Source organism: Dendrobates tinctorius, unplaced genomic scaffold (genome assembly GCF_039654945.1).
Source record: "Dendrobates tinctorius isolate UK_male_01 unplaced genomic scaffold, ASM3965494v1 ptg000022l, whole genome shotgun sequence".
In the NCBI taxonomy this organism is placed as follows: Eukaryota; Metazoa; Chordata; class Amphibia; order Anura; family Dendrobatidae; genus Dendrobates; species Dendrobates tinctorius.
In genome coordinates, this window is record NW_027361690.1 from 10,718,528 (window position 1) to 10,739,053 (window position 20,526).

General features: G+C 46.5%; 1 protein-coding gene across 1 annotated transcript in view; it reads right to left on the reverse strand.

Moving 5' to 3' along the window:
- GLDN (gliomedin) overlaps window positions 1-20,526 on the reverse strand; it is a 77,935-nt gene that overhangs the window by 17,512 nt on the left and 39,897 nt on the right. Inside the window, exon 4 of the mRNA XM_073568441.1 lies at window positions 1,856-1,972. Within this exon, the coding sequence (XP_073424542.1) occupies window positions 1,856-1,972 (117 nt within the window). The remainder of the gene's footprint in view (window positions 1-1,855; window positions 1,973-20,526) is intronic.

A 20,526-nucleotide genomic window follows, 5' to 3' on the forward strand; every position in this document is an offset into this window, starting at 1 on the left:
AAGGGGTTGTCCATTCTTAGGGCTCAAACCTGCAATCACTCTATGTGTTATCTGCAATTTGCATACATGCGGTCCCATGCCATAAAGACGTGTGCGGCTTTGATCAATAAAAGTGTATTGAGTGAGGCTGCACACTAGTGATGAGCGAGCGTGCTCGGATAAGGTGTTAGGCTAGTTTCACACTAGCATTTTTGAGCGCAGCGACGGCCTTGACGGTGCGCCGACCTGCGCCAAACGCAACCTGCTGCAGTTTGGTTGCGCCGGCGCACAGTCAAAAAGGCGCATGCGCCGACAAACGCATACTGCGCACGGCCTGCGCCTCCAGTGATAAAGATAGGGGACGCAGGGCGCATGCAGCGTCATGCGCCGGTAGGCGGAGCTACCGGCGGAGGCGCAGCAGGGGGCGGGGCTTAGCGGCGGCCGTGCGCAGGCCGTCGCTGCGCTCATAAACGCTAGTGTGAAACTAGCCTTATCTGGGCATGCTCGAGTGCGCTAAAACTGTGTTTGAGTCCCCGCATCTGCAAGTCTCATGGCTGTTCGACAGCCGCAACACATGCATGGATTGTCTGTTTGTTAGACAATCTTCCTGCCTGTCAAACAGCCATGAGACTTGCAAATTCAGGGACTCAAACATAGCATTATTCTTTTTTTAACCATTTGCCTGGCCCTTTGTGGTTCAGTAAACTCTTGTCTCCTTGCAGACAGGAGTTATTTGCCATTTGCATGAATTTGAGAAAAGCATATAAAAAAAATAAATCTGTATTATGGAAAATAATTATTTTTGCAAACTTCGAGGAGAATTCAATTCCAATCAAATAAATTTGCAAATTTATCATTATTTTTATTGTTAATTGTGTTACCATAATTTACTAGTGTAAACAAAATAGAGCCAAGATGTCCGACCCCGTAATTGTGCACATAAAATAAAAAAAGAAATATGTTTTAGCGTCTTTTTGGGGGACATCCCCTTTAAAGGGAACCTGCCACCAAGTGAAAAGTGGCTAGATTTTGCTCTTATTTTACTCCTGCTGCTCCCCTCAGTATTCTAATTCTTATTTTTTAAATCCACCATATGGTTCAGGATATATGAGCCTTTTTATTTACTGCTGAATGTTATGTTTTTTTTCTAAGAGGGAGCAGCTCCCGAGATTCTCAGGATCATGTCCTTAGACTGCTCTGAATTATTACATTGGAAAAAAATACCCATACAACGGAGCACCAAATAATGAGCCATATCTCTGGAGTGATATGGAGAATTTTTTTTTTAAAGTCAATACTCAGGGGAACATTAAGAATAAACTAATAGCAAAACTAGATACTTTTGACTTGGACACAAGTCCTCCTTAAAGGTAATTTGTCAGCAAATGTAATATGGGAGCTGCATGATGTAGGAATAGAGAGGCTGATTCCAGCAGTATGTCACTTACTGGACTGATTAATGAAGATTTGATATATTCCATGTTCTCTCTGCTGTAGATGTAGCAGTGGTCAGAATGTGGAGCTTGTGTATAACCCCGCCCACACCCCTGATTGGCAGCTTCCTGTGTGTGCTGTGAATTGTCAGCAAGCTGACAATCAGGAGTGGGGCGGCGTTATACTGATCAGTTAGCCCGAAATTGATAATCTGCTGCTGATAAAAAGCTCATTGTACTAAAACTTCCGTACATAGCCTAATAAGTGACACGTCCATGGAATCAGGCTCTTTTGGCCTACATTACTTGCTGCTCTAAGTTGAAATATCATAAAACTGCTGACATTTAAATATTGCATACAACAGATACATAGCTATTATGGTTAACATCTGCTACAACAATCATCTGTATTGAAACACAGCAGAGAAAAGGAAACACATTACCAATTTTTCCTCTTTTTCCAGAAGCACCTGGTTCACCTTTTTGTCCTGGAATACCAGGAACCCCATCAGAACCATTAAATCCTGGCATCCCATCCATTCCATCAAATCCAGGAGGTCCTACGCAAACAAATCAGATCAGTAAAAAAAAAAAAGAAGCCTATCATACAACACTTGTTCTATAATGCTTAACATCAAATTGATATCCTTACAGAATTAGTTTTTTCCTGTGTTGAAGGTCCAACTGCTTTCCTGGCAAAGGAGCGTGTGTCAACAACGGTGGCACAAGGATTTTATAAATATGGCAGGTGAACTAAATGCTTAACATCTCTGAGAAAACCATGCAATGTTGATTTAACCCCTTTATGATCTCCGCCGTACGGCGGAGGTCGCTTCTCTCCCTTTCCTGGGACATGTCAGCTGACATGTGCCCGCAATAGCCGAGGGTGGAATCGCAATCCACCCGCGGCTATTAACTAGTTAAATGCCGCTGTCAAACCCATTCAAAATAAAACAATAAAAAAAATCAAACATACATATATTTGGTATCGCCACATTCAGAATCGCCCGATCTATCAATAAAAAAGGAATAACCTGATCGCTAAATGGCGTAGATTGAAAAAAATTCCAAACTCCAGAATTAGTTTTTTTTGTCGCCACAACATTGCATTGAAAATCCAATAACAGGCAATCAAAAGATTGTGTCGGCACCAAAATGGTATCAATAAAAACATCAGCTCAGCATGCAAAAAATAAGCCCTCACCCAACCTGAGATCACGAAAAATGGCGACACTACTGTCGGAAATTGGAGGAATTTTTTTTTTTAACAAACTCTGAATTTTTTTCACCATTAAATAAAAAAGAACCTATACATGTTTGGTGTCTATGAGCTTGAAATGACCAGGAGAATCATAATGGCAGGTCAGTTTTAGCACTTAGTGAACATGGTAAAAAAAAAAAACATAAAACCGTTGTGGAATTGGACGTTATTTGCAATTGGTATTTTTTCTCATTTTTGAGTACGATATGGTAAGACCAATGGTGACGTTCAAAGTACAACGTGTTCCGCAAAAATCAGGCTCTCACAAGGCCATATTGATGGAAAAATAAAAAAGTTATGGCTCTGGGAAGAAGGGGAGCAAATAGAAATGCAAAAATGAAAAAGGGCAGGGTCTTGAAGGAGTTAAAAATGGTTGCCAACAAAATGGGTTCATTATCGGTGTATCTGTTGGACCTTAGAATCTGCTTCTGGCCTTTTGGAACAGTGTACCTGAATAACTATGTAACATTTTCGAATGTGACCCCCATATCAGATGCAGCAAGATATCTTGATACAGACGACTGCACCTTTACAAATTCAAATATCTCTTGTTCTTCTAACTTGACATGTTTAAAGGAAACCTGTCATCCAGTTCATGCTGTCCAAACTGTGGGCAGCACAAATCACAGCCGGTGGTATGATTGCAGCAAGGTATATTCTTCTCTGAAATGATCCTGCATTAGAAAGAATATACTTTAAAGATCAGAGCAGGGGACTATAGCTGGAGATCAGACTAGTCCGGCTCCACCCCTGGCTGTCTCTTAACAAAGTGACTGCATCTGATTGACAGGTTTCTCCCTCGCATGTACATGAGCAAATATCTGTCAATCAGCTGTTAAGATCTTCAAACTATAATCTCTCTGAAAACACTGGAGCATTTCAGAGAATAATATACTTGGCTGCAGTTCTGCATCCAGGCTGCGGTTCAAGCAGCCCTTGGTTTTGGCCAGCAGGAAACACCCAGCAGGTTTCCATTAATTGCTTGTGCGGAGATATGTTTCAGTTTCCTGCATCACAATGCTTTTCTGGCATTTTTAATGCATTAAGTTAAAAATACTACTATTGCCTGCTGATATTTAAGTTAAAAACATATTAGATCGCACACGGCTGCTTATATGGAACAGGACAACCAAGACTTCCATGTGTGTAACATATAGAGAAAATCAACATAAACTGTTAATCCAATGGTGCCATGTCCTAGAAGAGATACATAGACTGAATCATCCGATCCAACTATATCCCCTATCTTTTGTCGATGTGGGGTTTCCCAAGGTACTATTTACCATATTTTTGAGACTGCCTTTTCATCAAACCTTTCAGGGTTAAGGTTAAACAGCTGTCTTAAGGCTCATTCACACATCAGTATTTGGTCAGTATTTTGCATCAGTGTCTGTATGCCAAACCCAGGAATGGAACTTACTAAGGAAAAATATCATTGAAAGACTGACGCCTGTTCTTTGTTTTGGAGACACTCCTGTTTTGGCATACAAATACTGATCAAAAATACTGATGTGTGAATGAGGCCTTAGAGGGTTTTTGAAACTGACCTCCTTTTGGACCCATTATCTTACTTAGGCTGGTGTCACACTAGCGAGAAAAACGGACGAGTGCTATGCGTTAAAAAAATTGCACAGCACTCAAACCAATGTTAATCTATGGGGCAGCACCCATCATCTGATTTTTTTCTCGCCCATTTTAAACGGGCTGAGAAAATCGCAGCATGCTGCGATTCTTGGCCGAGACTCGCCAATGCAAGTCTATGGGCGGGAGAAAAAAACGTATTACACACGGAACACAAGTGCGACTTGTGAGAAATACGCTCCGGTGTCCTTTAACAAAAGCCAGCAATTCATTTTGCGATACAGTAAAATCACACTGACATGTTTAATAAAGAATAGAAAGAATAGATATACACACAAAGAATACATATATACAGTGTATATATATATATATATATATATATATATATATATATATACTAGCTGAAGAGCCAGGCGCTGCCCGGGCATAGTAACTAACTGTGGTTAGTATAGCAAATTATAATTATCCTCCATCCCATAGTCCCGTGCCCAAATACCCATCATACATATCCATGATCCCATAGGCCCGTGCCCAAATACCCATCATACATATCCATGATCCCATAGGCCCGTGCCCATATACCCGTCATACATATCCGCCATCCCATAGTCCCGTGCTCATATACCCGTCATACATATCCTCCATCCCATAGTCCAGTGCCCATATACCCATCACACATCCTCCATCCCATAGTCAACCATTATGACATCATAATGAGCGGTGGGGCTTACAACCTATGATGACATCAGCGTCACCATGGCAACCATTGTGACATCATAATGAGGGGCGGGGCTTGATACGCACACACTTTTTCTCCAGTATGTAGATAGGGGTAAAATTGGTGACTTGGAACGCGCAGGGTTAAAATTTCGCCTCACAACATAGCTTAGGACACTCTCGGGGTCCAGATGTGTGACTGTGCCAAATTTTGTGGCTGTAGCTGCGACGGTGCGGATGCCTATCCCGGACATACACACACACTTGAGCTTTATATAATAGATAGAGATATATATATATTATATATATATATATATATATATATATATATATATATATATACACACACATGTAATTGAGACACATATATTATATATATATATATATATATATATATATATTTATTTCATAGAGTTCTACATAGCATAATAGCCGCTAAATCAATTGCCGGCTTCTGTAAAATTATTACAAAGCCTGAAATGAAATGACACATGGTTTACATACAGTAAACCATTTCATTTCATTTATCTTTTTATATGTCTTTGACTAATAATTAGATTAGGGTATCTGTGTAAAATTTTTGACATGTAGGTGTTCAATTAAGGGGTTCATTTGTTGAAAAAAAATTGCGTGGGCCCCCGCGGTAATTTCTCCACCAGAGAGGGAAAGCCAGTGTTAGGAATCTGGGTTCTATAATGCCTATGCAGGAATCCAGATTCACACATTTGTCTCCAGAGGCTAAGTCCTTTGTCCAAGCTTATGAGCATGCTCATGGGACTAGCTCTCATTGGAGTTCAGGAGTCAGGTGCTCAGGTCCTGCTCCTGATTTGATTGGTTATGCTCAGGGCTCTGGAGATTTCTGGCAGGTCCCGTATGCTATAAAAAGTGCGCATGGCCGCTATGCCATGCGCTAGTATTTCTCATACTGCTGCTGTATGTATGGTGATGGATGCTTGGACTGGTGACTGACTTATTATGAAACGCCTTTCTTCTGATGTTACGTTTGTGTGAGTGATTGAGCAGCCGCCAGTAGCAGCGCTAGCGTCAGAGCGCTCCAGCTATACTTTTCCAGCAGCTAGCGTCCTGCATCGCGACAGCGAGTTTGCGGTGTCTCCTCTGTGGCTCCGTGCACACCGCGCTGCTGTTGCAGTCTGTCGGATGTTCGCAGTTGCGACGTTCCGCATCTTTTGTTAAGGTAGGTCTAGACGGAGTAGTCCTGCGGTTTAAGGCTACTCCTGTGACCTTAAATACCGTATCTGTGTTGCTGTCAGTCTGTGACATAGAACAGACTCAGTGATATTGTTTACTCTGTGCGTGCAGCTCTGTGTGTGAAGAGAGCTTGCCTCTTTGCATATTGGGTGCAGTTATACCCAGTGCACACTACCGCCGTAGTGCTCTGCCTTTGTTAGCAGCGGTCTTTCCATCTGCCGCATGGTGGACCCCAGGCGGCGAACAACGCTTATTTATATTTTTTTTAAGCGTGTTCCACCGCCGTAACAATACTAGCCCCAGGGTCTGGCTAAAGATGGCAGATCAGCAGCAGCTGTTACAGCTTGTGCGTCAGCTCGAGGCTCGTCTTGCTACCCTTGAGAGAGCTCTCGCAGCTTCGCAGGTCACAGATGCTGCTGTCCAAGCACTTACGGACGCGGTTGGGCGTATGTCCATGTCCGCCCTTGCACCGACAGTTACCCGCCTCCCGTTACCCGAAAAATATTCTGGGGATGGCGCCTCCTGTACAGTGTAGAGGTTTTATCAGCCAGTGCTCGATTCACCTGAAGCTGCTGGCTGCGCAATTCCCTACAGAGCGGGCCAAGTTGGCCTTTATTATATCCCTACTGTCGGGCAAGGCGCTGGAATGGCCACGCCATTATGGGAGCGTGGTGACCCGGATATCCGGACCGCAGGTAATTTGATAACTGCTATCAGGTAGGTGTTTCTGGGTCCACGGGTTACACATGATGCCTCTCTGCAATTGCTCGCCTTGTCCCAAGGATCACTCTCGGTCAGTCAATACGCCGTCTGTTTTCGGACACTGGCGTCCGAGTTGGAGTAGTCCGACAAGGCTCTAATTCCTGTGTTCTGGAAGGGATTAGCGGAGCATGTAAAGGATGCCCTCTCTACGAGAGATATTCCTACCAATCTCGAGGAGTTAATATCAATATACTCGCGGATTGACCTCCTTTTTTCGGAGCGTGGTTTGGAGCGAGCACACTCCAAACGGAGAGGTACTCTGGCTCCCAAATTTTTTGAGCCTCTGGAGGTGTCTGAACCAGAGGTTCCGCCACCCGAGCCAATGGAGGTGTCTCGCGCCATGTCTGAGACATGTCCGGTTCAAGAGCCTGTATGCAGTTGTCACCATCTACTAGCTGCTTCCCAGGAAGACAGTTTCCCGCAATGCTCTGACTGTGAGCCGGTAAGCGAGACCTTTGTCCCTCCTTGCCAGTGGCCTAAAGTTCTCGCGTTGGCAGACGCGCCCAATGCGGATGGCCATCGTGGCTATATGCAGACCACGAAGTCTTTGGCCGGTGCGTATTGGTGGCCGCACAGGGCTCGGGACGTAAAGAAATTTATTCGGGCATGCACCCTATGTGCTCGGGATAGTCTTCCCGAACGGAGTGTGGCTACACCCGTCGTTACACGGCGGCCATCTCCTAAAACTCCCATTGTCTCCCGGGTATCCCTCCTGAGACCTGGCGATCTGGCCTCTCCTGATACCGTCCGTGTGTCCTGCTTTTCAGTTTCACCTACCGGGACATCAGGCTCGCCTTTTGACGAGTCTGAGACCTGTACCTCTGTCGGGCACAGGCTGGTGGACCGGAGGGTTCAGGAAGGAGGGGGCCCTAGGAGGGGGGGTAATGTTAGGAATCTGGGTTCTATAATGCCTATGCGGGAATCCAGATTCACACATTTGTCGCCAGAGGCTAAGTCCTTTGTCCCAGCTTCTGAGCATGCTCACGGGACTAGCTCTCATTGGAGTTCAGGAGTCAGGTGCTCAGGTCCTGCTCCTGATTTGATTGGTTATGCTCAGGGCTCTGGAGATTTCTGGCAGGTCCCGTATGCTATAAAAAGTGCGCATGGTCGCTATGCCATGCACTAGTATTTCTCATACTGCTGCAGTATGTATGGTGATGGATGCTTGGACTGGTGACTGACTTATTATGAAACGCCTTTCCTCTGAAATTACGCTTGTGTGAGTGATTGGGCAGCCGCCAGTAGCAGCGCTAGCGTCAGCGTGCTCAGCTATACTTTTCCACTTTTCCAGCAGCTAGCATCCTGCATCGCGACAGCAAGTTTGCAGTGTCTCCTCTGTGGCTCCGTGCACACCGCGCTGCGGTTGCAGTCTGTCAGACGTTCGCAGTTGCGACGTTCCGCATCTTTTGTTACGGTAGGTCTAGACGGAGTAGTCCTGTGGTTTAAGGCTACTCCTGTGACCTTAAATACCGTATCTGTGTTGCTGTCAGTCTGTGACATAGAACAGACTCAGCGATATTGTTTACTCTGTGCGTGCAGCTCTGTGTGTGAACAGAGCTTGCCTCTTTGCATATTGGGTGCAGTTATACCTAGTGCACACTACCGCCGTAGTGCTCTGCCTCTGTTAGCAGCGGTCTTTCCATCTGCCGCACGGTGGACCCCGGGCGGCGAACACGCTTATTTATATTTTTTTAAGTGTGTTCCGCCGCCGTAACAGCCAGTGAGTGAGGGCAGATATTAATAGCCTAGAGATGGACCATTGTTTTTGCCCCCCGGCTAAAAAAAATCTGCCCCCCAGCCACCCCAGAAAAGGCGCATCCTATGACCTTATGATCTTTGACCGTTGACGTCACTGAGGCTGCGCGGAGTCCCCAGCTGACCGGAGGTGAACTGACAGCATGAGAAAACGTTCAGAAACTTTCCCATGCTTATTAGTTCATCCCCAGTCATTTAGGGCGCCTGCGCAGAGATGAATTCATTAATTCGGCAGTGGTTTTGAGCGGGGCTGGTAGCATTAGTACCGTTGTAAACTAGTTAACCCCTTGTGATGGATTGCAATGGGGGACCTGACTGAACGGCAGAGAGGTATGTATATTGTTGCTTTTTTATTTTATTTTTTTTACAGAACAAGGGCTTTTTTTGGATTATCAGAATAATAAATTTGATCAAAAACTTTGTGTATTTATTTCATTAAAAGAATTTTTAATTAATGTGTGTCTTTTTTTAACCCTTTACTATTCTAGGGTTAATAATGGATAGGTGTCTTATTGACAGCTCTCCATTATTAACCTGGCTTAATGTCACCTTTCAATAGCAAGGTGACATTAACCCATGATTATTAACCCATAAGCCACCGCTAAAGGCCATAGGAATAGAGGATAAGTGCCAGAAAAGGTGCATCTTATAGATGCGCCTTTTCTGGGGTGGCTGGGGGCAGATTTTTTTAGCCAAGGGGGACAAAACAATGGTCCCTCTCTAGGTTATTGATATCTGCCCTCACTCACTGGCTTTCTCTCTCTGGTGGAGAAATTACCACGGGAGCCTATGCAAATTTTTTCAACGAATTTACCCGTTAATTTAACACCTACATGTCCAAAATTTTACACACATACCCTAATCTAATTATTAGTCAAAGACATATAAAAAACTAAATGGAATGATTTACTGTATGTAAACCCTGTGTCATTTCATGTCGGGTTTTGTATTGATTTTATAGAAGCTGGCAAGTGATTTAGCAGCTATTATGCTATGTAGAACTCTATGAAATATATACACTCACTGGCCACTTTATTAGGTACACCTGTCCAACTGTGTGTTAAGACTTAATTTCTAATCAGCCAATCACATGGCGGCAACTCAGTGCATTTAGGCATGTAGACATGGTCAAGACAATCTCCTGCAGTTCAAACCGAGCATCAGTATGGGGAAGAAAGGTGATTTGAGTGCCTTTGAACGTGGCATGATTGTTGGTGCCAGAAGGGCTGGTCTGAGTATTTCAGAAACTGCTGATCTACTGGGATTTTCACGCACAACCATCTCTAGGGTTTACAGAGAATGGTCCGAAAAAGAAAAAAAATCCAGTGAGCGGCAGTTCTGTGGCCGGAAATGCCTTGTTGATGCCAGAGGTCAGAGGAGAATGGGCAGACTGGTTCGAGCTGATAGAAAGGCAACAGTGACTCAAATTGCCACCCGTTACAACCAAGGTAGGCAGAAGAGCATCTCTGAACGCACAGTGCGTCGAACTTTGAGGCAGATGGGCTACAGCAGCAGAAGACCACACCGGGTACCACTCCTCTCAGCTAAGAACAGGAAACTGAGGCTACAATTTGCACAAGCTCATCGAAATTGGACAGTAGAAGATTGGAAAAACGTTGCCTGGTCTGATGAGTCTCGATTTCTGCTGCGACATTCGGATGGTAGCGTCAGAATTTGGCGTAAACAACATGAAAGCATGGATCCATCCTGCCTTGTATCAACGGTTCAGGCTGGTGGTGGTGGTGTCATGGTGTGGGGAATTTTTTCTTGGCACTCTTTGGGCCCCTTGGTACCAATTGAGCATCGTTGCAACGCCACAGCCTACCTGAGTATTGTTGCTGACCATGTCCATCCCTTTATGACCACAATGTACCCAACATCTGATGGCTACTTTCAGCAGGATAATGCGCCATGTCATAAAGCTCGAATCATCTCAGATTGGTTTCTTGAACATGACAATGAGTTCACTGTACTCAAATGGCCTCCTCAGTCACCAGATCTCAATCCAATAGAGCATCTTTGGGATGTGGTGGAACGGGAGATTCGCATCAGGGATGTGCAGCCGACAAATCTGCGCCAACTGTGTGATGCCATCATGTCAATATGGTCCAAAATCTCTGAGGAATGCTTCCAGCACCTTGTTGAATCTCTGCCACGAAGAATTGAGGCAGTTCTGAAGGCAAAAGGGGGTCCAACCCGTTACTAGCATGGTGTACCTAATAAAGTGGCCAGTGAGTGTATATATATACATACAGTACAGACCAAAAGTTTGGACACACCTTTTCATTCAATGAGTTTTCTTTATTTTCATGACTATGAAAATTGTAGATTCACTCTGAAGGCATCAAAACCATGAATTAACATGTGGTATTATATAATTAACAAAAAAGTGTGAAACAACTGAAAATACTGTATGTCTTATATTCTAGGTTCTTCAAAGTAGCCACCTTTTGCTTTGATTACTGTTTTGCACACTCTTGGCATTCTCTTGATGAGCTTCAAGAGATAGTCATTGGAAATGGTTTTCACTTCACAGGTTTGCCCTGTCAGGTTTTAATAATTGGGATTTCTTGCCTTATAAATGGGGTTGGGACCATCAGTTGTGTTGTGCAGAAGTCTGGTGGATACACAGCTGATAGTCTATTCAGTAGGACTATTAGAATTTTGTATTATGGCAAGAAAAAAGCAGCTAAGTAAAGAAAAATGAGTGGCCATCATTGCTTTAAGAAATGAAGGTCAGTCAATCTGAAAAATTGGGAAAACTTTGAAAGTGTCCCCAAGTGCAGTGGCAAAAACCATCAAGCGCTACAAAGAAACTGGCTCACATGAGGACCGCCCCAGGAAAGGAAGACCAAGAGTCACCTCTGCTGTGGAGGATAAGTTCATCCGAGTCACCAGCCTGAGAAATCGCAGGTTAGCAGCAGCTCAGATTAGAGACCAGGTCAATGCCACACAGAGTTCTAGCAGCAGACACATCTCTACAACAACTGTTAAGAGGAGACTTTGTGCAGCAGGCCTTCATGGTAAATTAGCTGCTAGGAAACCACTGCTAAGGACAGGCAACAAGCAGAAGAGACTTGTTTGGGCTAAAGAACACAAGGAATGGACATTAGACCAGTGGAACTCTGTGCTTTGGTCTGATGAGTCCAAATTTGAGATCTTTGGTTCCAACCACCGTGTCTTTGTGCAATGCAGAAAAGGTTAACGGATGGACTCTACATGCCTGGTTCCCACCGTGAAGCATGGAGGAGGAGGTGTGATGGTGTGGGGGTGCTTTGCTGGTGACACTGTTGGGAATTTATTCAAAATTGAAGGCATACTGAACCAGCATGGCTACCACAGTATCTTGCAGCGGCATGCTATTCCATCCGGTTTGCATTTAGTTGGACCATCATTTATTTTTCAACAGGACAATGACCCCAAACACACCTCCAGGCTGTGTGAGGGCTATTTGACCAAGAAGGAGAGTAATGGGGTGCTACGCCAGATGACCTGGCCTCCACAGTCACTAGACCTGACCCCAATCGAGATGGTTTGGGGTGAGCTGGACCGCAGAGTGAAGGCAAAAGGGCCAACAAGTGCTAAGCATCTCTGGGAACTCCTTCAAGACTGTTGGAAGACCATTTCCGATGACTACCTCTTGAAGCTCATCAAGAGAATGCCAAGAGTGTGCAAAGCAGTAATCAAAGCAAAAGGTAGCTACTTTGAAGAACCTAGAATATAAGACATATTTTCAGTTGTTTCACACTTTTTTGTTAATTATATAATTCCACATGTGTTAATTCATAGTTTTGATGCCTTCAGAGTTAATCTACAATTTTCATAGTCATGAAAATAAAGGAAACTCTTTGAATGAGAAGGTGTGTCCAAACTTCTTGTCTGTACTGTGTATATATATATTATATATATGTGTGTCTCAATGATATGTTTATATATATATACTGTATAATGTATTCTATGTGTATATATCTATTCTTTTGCTTGTGCTTTAACCTGTCATTGGGCTCCATTATACTGTATGTCCATTTTGCAAGCTGGCGAGAAAATCTCGTCATATGGATGCCATACATATATCACATGGATGCTTAGATGCGAGAAAATCACATCATCGCATGACAATCGCATGACATATGGATCACTGTTCATGAAACATTTGTGCGATTCTGGTCCATGAAAAACAGACCGTATTTTTATACGTGGTGTGTGACTCCAGCCTTACTAAACGTCTCTCCATTTCCCGTGAGAAATAACCACCAGATTGTTCCTCTACATTTTAACAGCAGCAAATTCACTGTCTCATTGACAGACTTTGGAAGCAACCTTTCCCCCATATGTAAGTGACCTTTAGGGCTTACACTCACTTGCGAGAAATACAGATGAGTGCAATCCATTAAAAAATCTGATTGCACTCGGACCAATGTTATTCAATAGGTGACATCTCATTTGCGAGTTTTTTGCCACGCGAAATTGGACTCAGAAAAAAATCTGCGTATCTCGAACAAAACTCATCATTGCAAGTCAATGGGTGTAAGGAAAAAATCGGACAGCATTTGCACCATGTGAGTGCTATCCGATTTTTACGCACCAGTGTCCTTTGAAAAGCTGTCAATTCATATGTGGCTATACAGTAAAATCACACTGACATGTTATAATAGAAAAGATAGAATACATGAATACACATAGAATAGGTATATATATATATGTATATACAGTATATACCTATTCTATGTCAGTGAGACACATATATATGTATCTTTATATTTCATAGAGAGATACATAGTAGAATAGCTGGTAATTCATTTGTCAGCTTTTGTAAAATCATTGCAGAAGCTGACAGGATAGGAGACATGGTTTACATACAGTAAACCATTGCAGAACAGTTAGATTTATATATGTCAGTGACTAATAGTGTTAGGGGTCATACTCACTTGTGAGAGACTCGTACGATTCTCGTGCGAGTCTCTCGCATGAAAGCCTGGCACTGCCGCTGGCACTCGGACCAGAGCATGCTGCTACATGTATTTCTATGCATCCGCACACTCCAGTCCAAGTGCCGGTGCCAGTGCCAGGTATTCATGTGAAAGACTCGCATGAGAATCGTGCCAGTCTCTTGCAAGTGAGTATGAGCCCTAAGTAGTATATGTGTGTAAAATTTGGGATCTGTATGTATTTAATAAAAGAATCTATTCATGGGAAAAAATTGTGCAGGATTTCTGCGCCAGAGAGGGAAAGCCAGTGACTGAGGGCACATATTAACAGCCTAGGAAGGGACCATGGTTATTGCCCCCCCTGGCTAAAAACATATGCCCCCAGCCACCCCAGAAAAGGTGCATCTGTAAGATGCACCAATTCTGGCACTTAGCCACTCTCATCCCACTGCAGTGTAGCCGTGGCATATGGGGTAATAAGGGGTTAATGTCACTTTGCTATTGTAAGGTGACATTAAGCCCGCTTACTAATGGAGAGGTGTCAATAAGACACCTATCCATTATTAATCTTATAGTATGAAAGGGTTAATAAAACACACAGATATTAAGAATAAAGTATTTTAATGAAATCATTAAACACACAGGTTTGCCATCTTTATTAAACTCCCAATTCAAGAGAATCCCTCATTTTCCTGTAAAAAATCAAAAATAAAAAAGCAACAATATTCCATACCTATCCGCCGTACAGTCATGCCCCATGCCACAATCCATCTCAACGGGTTAAAATTTACAACAGAGAGCTGTGCTAATGCTACCGCCCCGGCTGTAAACCAATGAGGAATGAATGAAAACCTGTCTGCGCAGCCTCCTTGCCTGACCGGACATGAACTCTGTAGCATGGGAAAATTTCTCAACATTATCCCATGCTGCTGAGTTCACCTCAGGTCAGGTGGGGCCTCTGGGCATCCTCAGTGACTAAAGCTGATGTCACTGAGGCTGCCCAGAGGCCCCGCTTGACCTGAGGTGAACTCGGCAGATTGGGAAAATGTTCAGAAACTTTCCCACGCTACAGAGTCCATGTCCGGTCAGGTGGGGAGGCTGCGCAGGCAGGTTTTCATTCATTCCTCATTGGTTTACAGCCGGGCAGGTTGCATTAGCACCACTCCCGGTTGTAAACTATTTAACTCCTCGTGATGGATTGCAGCATGGGACTTGACTGTACGGTGGACAGGTATGGGATATTGTTTGTGTTTTATTTTTTACAGGAGAATGATGGCTTCGCTTAGATTGGGAGTTTAATAAAGATGGGAAACATGTGTGTTTAATTATTTAATTAAAAGACTTTATTATTAATGTGTGTGTTTTATTAATTCTTTCATTCTGTAAGATTAATAATGGATAGGTGTCTTATTGACACTTCTCCATTATTAATGAGGCTTAATATTATATTACAATAGCAAGGTGACATTAACCCCTTATTACCCCATATGCCATAGTTACAGGGCAATGGGAAGAGAAAGGCTAAGTGCCAGAATGGTGGCTGAGGGTGTCACGCCGTGCTCACCTGGGGGCGGGACCTCGGTCCCGACGTCATCTCTTCCGGAGCTGCGGTCACTCCGGGGGTCCCGTAGGGTGCGCACGCGCAGCTCCCGTCCCCGGGCCTCCTCCTACATGTCACGTTTGCGCTTGCGCGCTCCTGTCAGTGCTGTATAGGGCTCGGTCCTCTCCATGGTAATGGAGGACCTGACCCGGAACCTGTAGTGGTCATGTGCTTTCTGGCTAGGTCCTGACCCGGAACCAGTAGTAGTCATGTGCTATATCAGACGACCTCCCCCTAGGGGAGGTGCCTGATTATTGTTGTGCTCCTGGCTTGGTCTGCCGTGTCCCTGCCTGGCTGTGCGCTGTACTCAGGCCCTCTGCCTTGCACTCTGTTGTGCCTCTTGGCACACGCTCTGAATCAGAACTCTGCTTTGTACTTGGTTGTGCCTCCTGGCACACGCTCTGACCCTGTGTTCTGTCTCGTACTCGGTTGTGCCTCCTGGCACATGCTCTGACACTGTACTCTGTCTCATACTCGGTTGTGCCTCCTGGCACACGCTCTTACCCTGTACTCTGTCTTATACTCAGTCGTGCCTCCTGGCACACACTCTGATTCCGTGCTCTGTCTTATACTCAGTTGTGCCTCCGGGCACACACTCTGATCCTGTACTCAGTCTCTTACTCTGTTACACCTCCTGGCACACCTGCTGCCTGATTCTGTGCTCTGACGTGCTCCTTGCACGCTTCCTGCTTCACTCACACCCGGACGAACGAAGTCTCTGTATACCACGTGTTCCCGTGTCCACACTTTACACGTTCCTACAGACACTCTCACCCACTCGTGTCTCCTGTGAGCCGGCCGCCTGGTGCCAGCAGTCGTGGTGCCTCACCCCCTGGGGCTTGCCCCTGACACTCCCTGTATAGGGGGTGGTCTTCACTAGGTCAGCTCGCCCTGGGAGGGTTGGTGTCACGACCCAGAGGGTCCACTCCAGGAGTCGTCACAGTATAATCAGGCCATGGACCCCGCTGGTGCCACCACCTCCATCCAAAAGGAACTGGTGTTCCTACGGGAGAGTCAGACCAGGATTATGGTCTTTTTGAAATCCATGGAGTCTCGTTTGTCGGCCATACAATCCGTTTCTGCCCAGTCCTCGGCCCCGCACCCGATACCGCGCCTCGGCAAGCCACCCCGATATAGCGGGGACCCTAAGTTTTGTCGAGGATTTCTGAACCAATGCCGGTTACATTTTGAGCTTTTGCCGCAGCACTATCCCACTGAGCGCGCCCAAATTGCCTTTATTGTTTCACACTTAGAGGGGGAGGCATTAGCATGGGTGAACCCCCTCTGGGAGCGCAATGACCCACTCGTCTCTCGGCTTTCCACCTTTTTGGACACCTTCCGCAAGGTGTTCGACGAGCCGGGTCGGCTGGCCTCTATCACCGAGTCCCTCTTTAACCTCCATCAGGGTACGCTACCGGTAGGACAGTATGCCATCCGTTTTCGTACCTTGGCCTCCGAACTCGGTTGGAACAACGAGGCTCTCGTAGGGATCTTTTGGCGTGGCCTGTCCAGTCGGATCAAAGACGTACTGGCAGGTCGGGATACTCCCACCTCTTTAGAGGATCTGATCTCACTGGCGACACGCATCGACCTGCGGTTTCAGGAACGTGCCCGTGAATTAGCCAGAGAGAGGAGCTCCTCTCCCCTCCTCCGTTCCTGCTCCAAGAAGCCGGGAAACTTCTCCGCCTATGGTTGATAGGAGAGGCCTCCCTAGGTGTACGTGATTCCTCTCCTCCTCTGCTCGTGTCCGTATTATTGAATCTCGGTGCCAAGCGTTATTCTGAGGAGGCTTTCCTGGATTCTGGCGCGGAGGGGAATTTTATCACACTCGAGGCGGTTAAAAAATACCGGATTCCTGTCAGATCCCTGGAGACTCCTCGGTCGATTGTTTCGGTCAATGGTACGTCCGTGCTGGAGTCCGTTACCCAGGCCACCGAAGAGATCGAGCTGCAGATCGGAGCCCTGCACCTGGAGAAGATCTCCTTCCTCGTCTTGTCCACCATGTCTCATGCACTTCTTCTAGGCCTCCCTTGGCTACGGACTCATGAGCCAACCCTGGACTGGCGGTCGGGCGAGATACTCCGGTGGGGACCGTTCTGTCAGGAGAAGTGCCTGTTGCCCGTCCGTCTGATGAACTCTGCCGGTCCATCCCCGGCACCTACAGGTCTGCCGTCGGCTTACTGGTCCTTTGCAGATGTTTTTGACAAGAAGGAGGCCGAGACTCTGCCCCCCCCATCGGCCATATGACTGTCCGATTGACCTCATTCCTGGTTCTACGCCACCCAGGGGTAGGATATACCCGCTATCCCCTGCTGAGACCCAAGCTATGTCTGACTATATCCAGGAGAACCTTGCTAGAGGTTTCATCCGTAAGTCCTCCTCGCCCGCGGGAGCGGGATTTTTCTTTGTAAAAAAGAAGGACGGCTCCCTCCGTCCTTGCATAGACTACCGAGGCCTGAACAATATCACGGTCAAGAACAAGTACCCATTGCCATTGATCCCGGAGCTCTTTGACCGACTTAGAGGAGCTCGAATTTTCACCAAACTGGATCTTCGTGGGGCCTACAACTTGATCTGCATTCGTTCCGGGGATGAGTGGAAGACCGCCTTTAACACCAGAGACGGTCACTACGAGTACTTGGTCATGCCCTTCGGCCTCTGCAATGCCCCAGCGGTTTTCCAGGAGTTCGTGAATGACGTCTTCCGGGATATGCTGTACTCCTGCGTGGTAGTCTATCTGGATGACATCCTCGTTTTTTCTCCAGACCTCTCCGCCCACAGAAAGAACGTGCGTCAAGTCCTCCAGCGCCTGAGGGAGAACCGCCTTTATGCCAAGCTCGAGAAATGTGCCTTCGAGCAAACGTCCCGGCAAAAGTGTCCGCCGTCCTCGATTGGCCACAGCCCCATGGGGTGAAGGCAATCCAACGCTTCCTTGGTTTTGCGAACTACTACCGACAGTTCGTTCCTCATTTTTCCTCGTTGGTTCGCCCCATCTCGTCCCTTATCTGCAAGGGAGCTAACCCAAAGGCTTGGCCCTCTGAGGCTGAAGAGGCCTTCCAGTCGTTGAAACAAGCCTTCGCCGCTGCTCCGGCGCTTCACCGACCTGAGGTTAGTAGACCTTTCACTCTCGAGGTGGACGCATCCTCTACTGGGGCTGGCGCAGTCCTTCTGCAGAAATCCTCTTCTGGACGTTTTGTCACCTGTGGCTTCTTTTCTAAAGAGCTATTGGCTATTAAGTTGGCCTTGGAGGAGTGGAGGTACTTACTGGAGGGTGCCATACATCCATTCAAGATCTTCACAGACCATAAGAACCTGGCGTACATCCAGTCCGCACAGAGGCTCAATCCTCGGCAAGCCAGGTGGTCCCTATTCTTCGCCCGCTTTGACTTTGAGCTACATTTTCGGCCCGGCGATAAGAACGTTAGAGCGGATGCGTTGTCAAGATCATTCCTGTCGTCTGATGCAGAGGAAGAACCCTCTCATATCATTGATTTATCCAAAGTAATTACTGTGGCTCCTGTCAAGTTAACCACGTTACCTCCGGGAAGAACCTTTGTGGCTGAGAATAACCGAAAACGAGTGCTAAATTGGGGACATTCGTCCAAGATTGCCGGCCACGTTGGTGTCAAAAAGACTTTGGACTTAATCTCTCGCCATTATTGGTGGCCTTCACTCTCCCAGGATGTTAAAGACTTTGTAGCATCTTGCCCGTCCTGTGCCCAGAACAAGATACCCAGACAACCACCCTCCGGTCTTCTGTTCCCGCTTCCCATTCCATCGGCTCCATGGCAGCACATAGCCATGGATTTCATTACTGATCTGCCTTGTTCTTCCGGTTGTACTGTGGTCTTGGTGGTTGTAGACCGATTTTCAAAGATGGCTCACTTCATTCCTCTTCCCGGACTACCCTCTGCTCCTGACTTGGCGAAGATCTTCATTTCCCATATCTTCAGGATTCACGGCTTCCCCCAGCACATCGTGTCGGATAGAGGGGTCCAATTCACCTCCCGGTTCTGGAGAGCTCTATGCGGACTCATGAAAGTGTCATTGGATTTCTCTTCCGCCTATCACCCCCAAACCAATGGGCAGGTGGAACGTACCAACCAGATCCTTACATCCTATCTCCGGCATTTTTCTAATGCTCATCAGAATGACTGGGTCGGTCTACTTCCTTGGGCTGAGTTCGCCTACAATAATCACTCCAGTGAATCGTCTACCAAGTCTCCTTTCTTCATCGTCTTTGGACAGCATCTCAATGTGCCTCTACCGGTACTTCCTGTCTCGGGGGTACCTGCTGCCGATTCTCAGTCTGTGGAGTTCTCCAGGGTATGGCAGGAGACCAAAACCGCTCTCGAGAAAGCACGGGACAGAATGAAATTACACGCTGACAAGAGGCGCCTGGACGTTCCTCCATTTCTCCCTGGTGACAAGGTGTGGCTCTCCACCAAATACGTCCGCCTTAAGGTACCATCTTACAAACTGGGTCCCCGTTACATTGGTCCTTTTGAGGTCCTCAGGCGGATTAATGATGTTGCTTACAAATTGAAGCTGCCTCCTTCACTCCGTATTCCCAATTCCTTCCATGTGTCTCTCCTAAAACCTGTGGTTCTTAACCGATTTCATCCTTCTCCAGGCCACACACCCCAGCCTGTTGGCTTGGGGGATGAGTTTGAGGTGAATGACATTTTGGCCATGAAGAAGGTAAGAGGGAGAACCATGTTCCTGGTCGATTGGAAGGGTTTTGGTCCCGAGGAGAGGTCATGGGAACCCAGGGAGAATATCCACGCACCCCAGATTTTGTCTAAGTTCCTCTCCAGTTTTAGAAAGAGGGGGCGTAAAGGGGGGGGTACTGTCACGCCGTGCTCACCTGGGGGCGGGACCTCGGTCCCGACGTCATCTCTTCCGGAGCTGCGGTCACTCCGGGGGTCCCGTAGGGTGCGCACGCGCAGCTCCCGTCCCCGGGCCTCCTCCTACATGTCACGTTTGCGCTTGCGCGCTCCTGTCAGTGCTGTATAGGGCTCGGTCCTCTCTATGGTAATGGAGGACCTGACCCGGAACCTGTAGTGGTCATGTGCTTTCTGGCTAGGTCCTGACCCGGAACCAGTAGTAGTCATGTGCTATATCAGACGACCTCCCCCTAGGGGAGGTGCCTGATTATTGTTGTGCTCCTGGCTTGGTCTGCCGTGTCCCTGCCTGGCTGTGCGCTGTACTCAGGCCCTCTGCCTTGCACTCTGTTGTGCCTCTTGGCACACGCTCTGAATCAGAACTCTGCTTTGTACTTGGTTGTGCCTCCTGGCACAC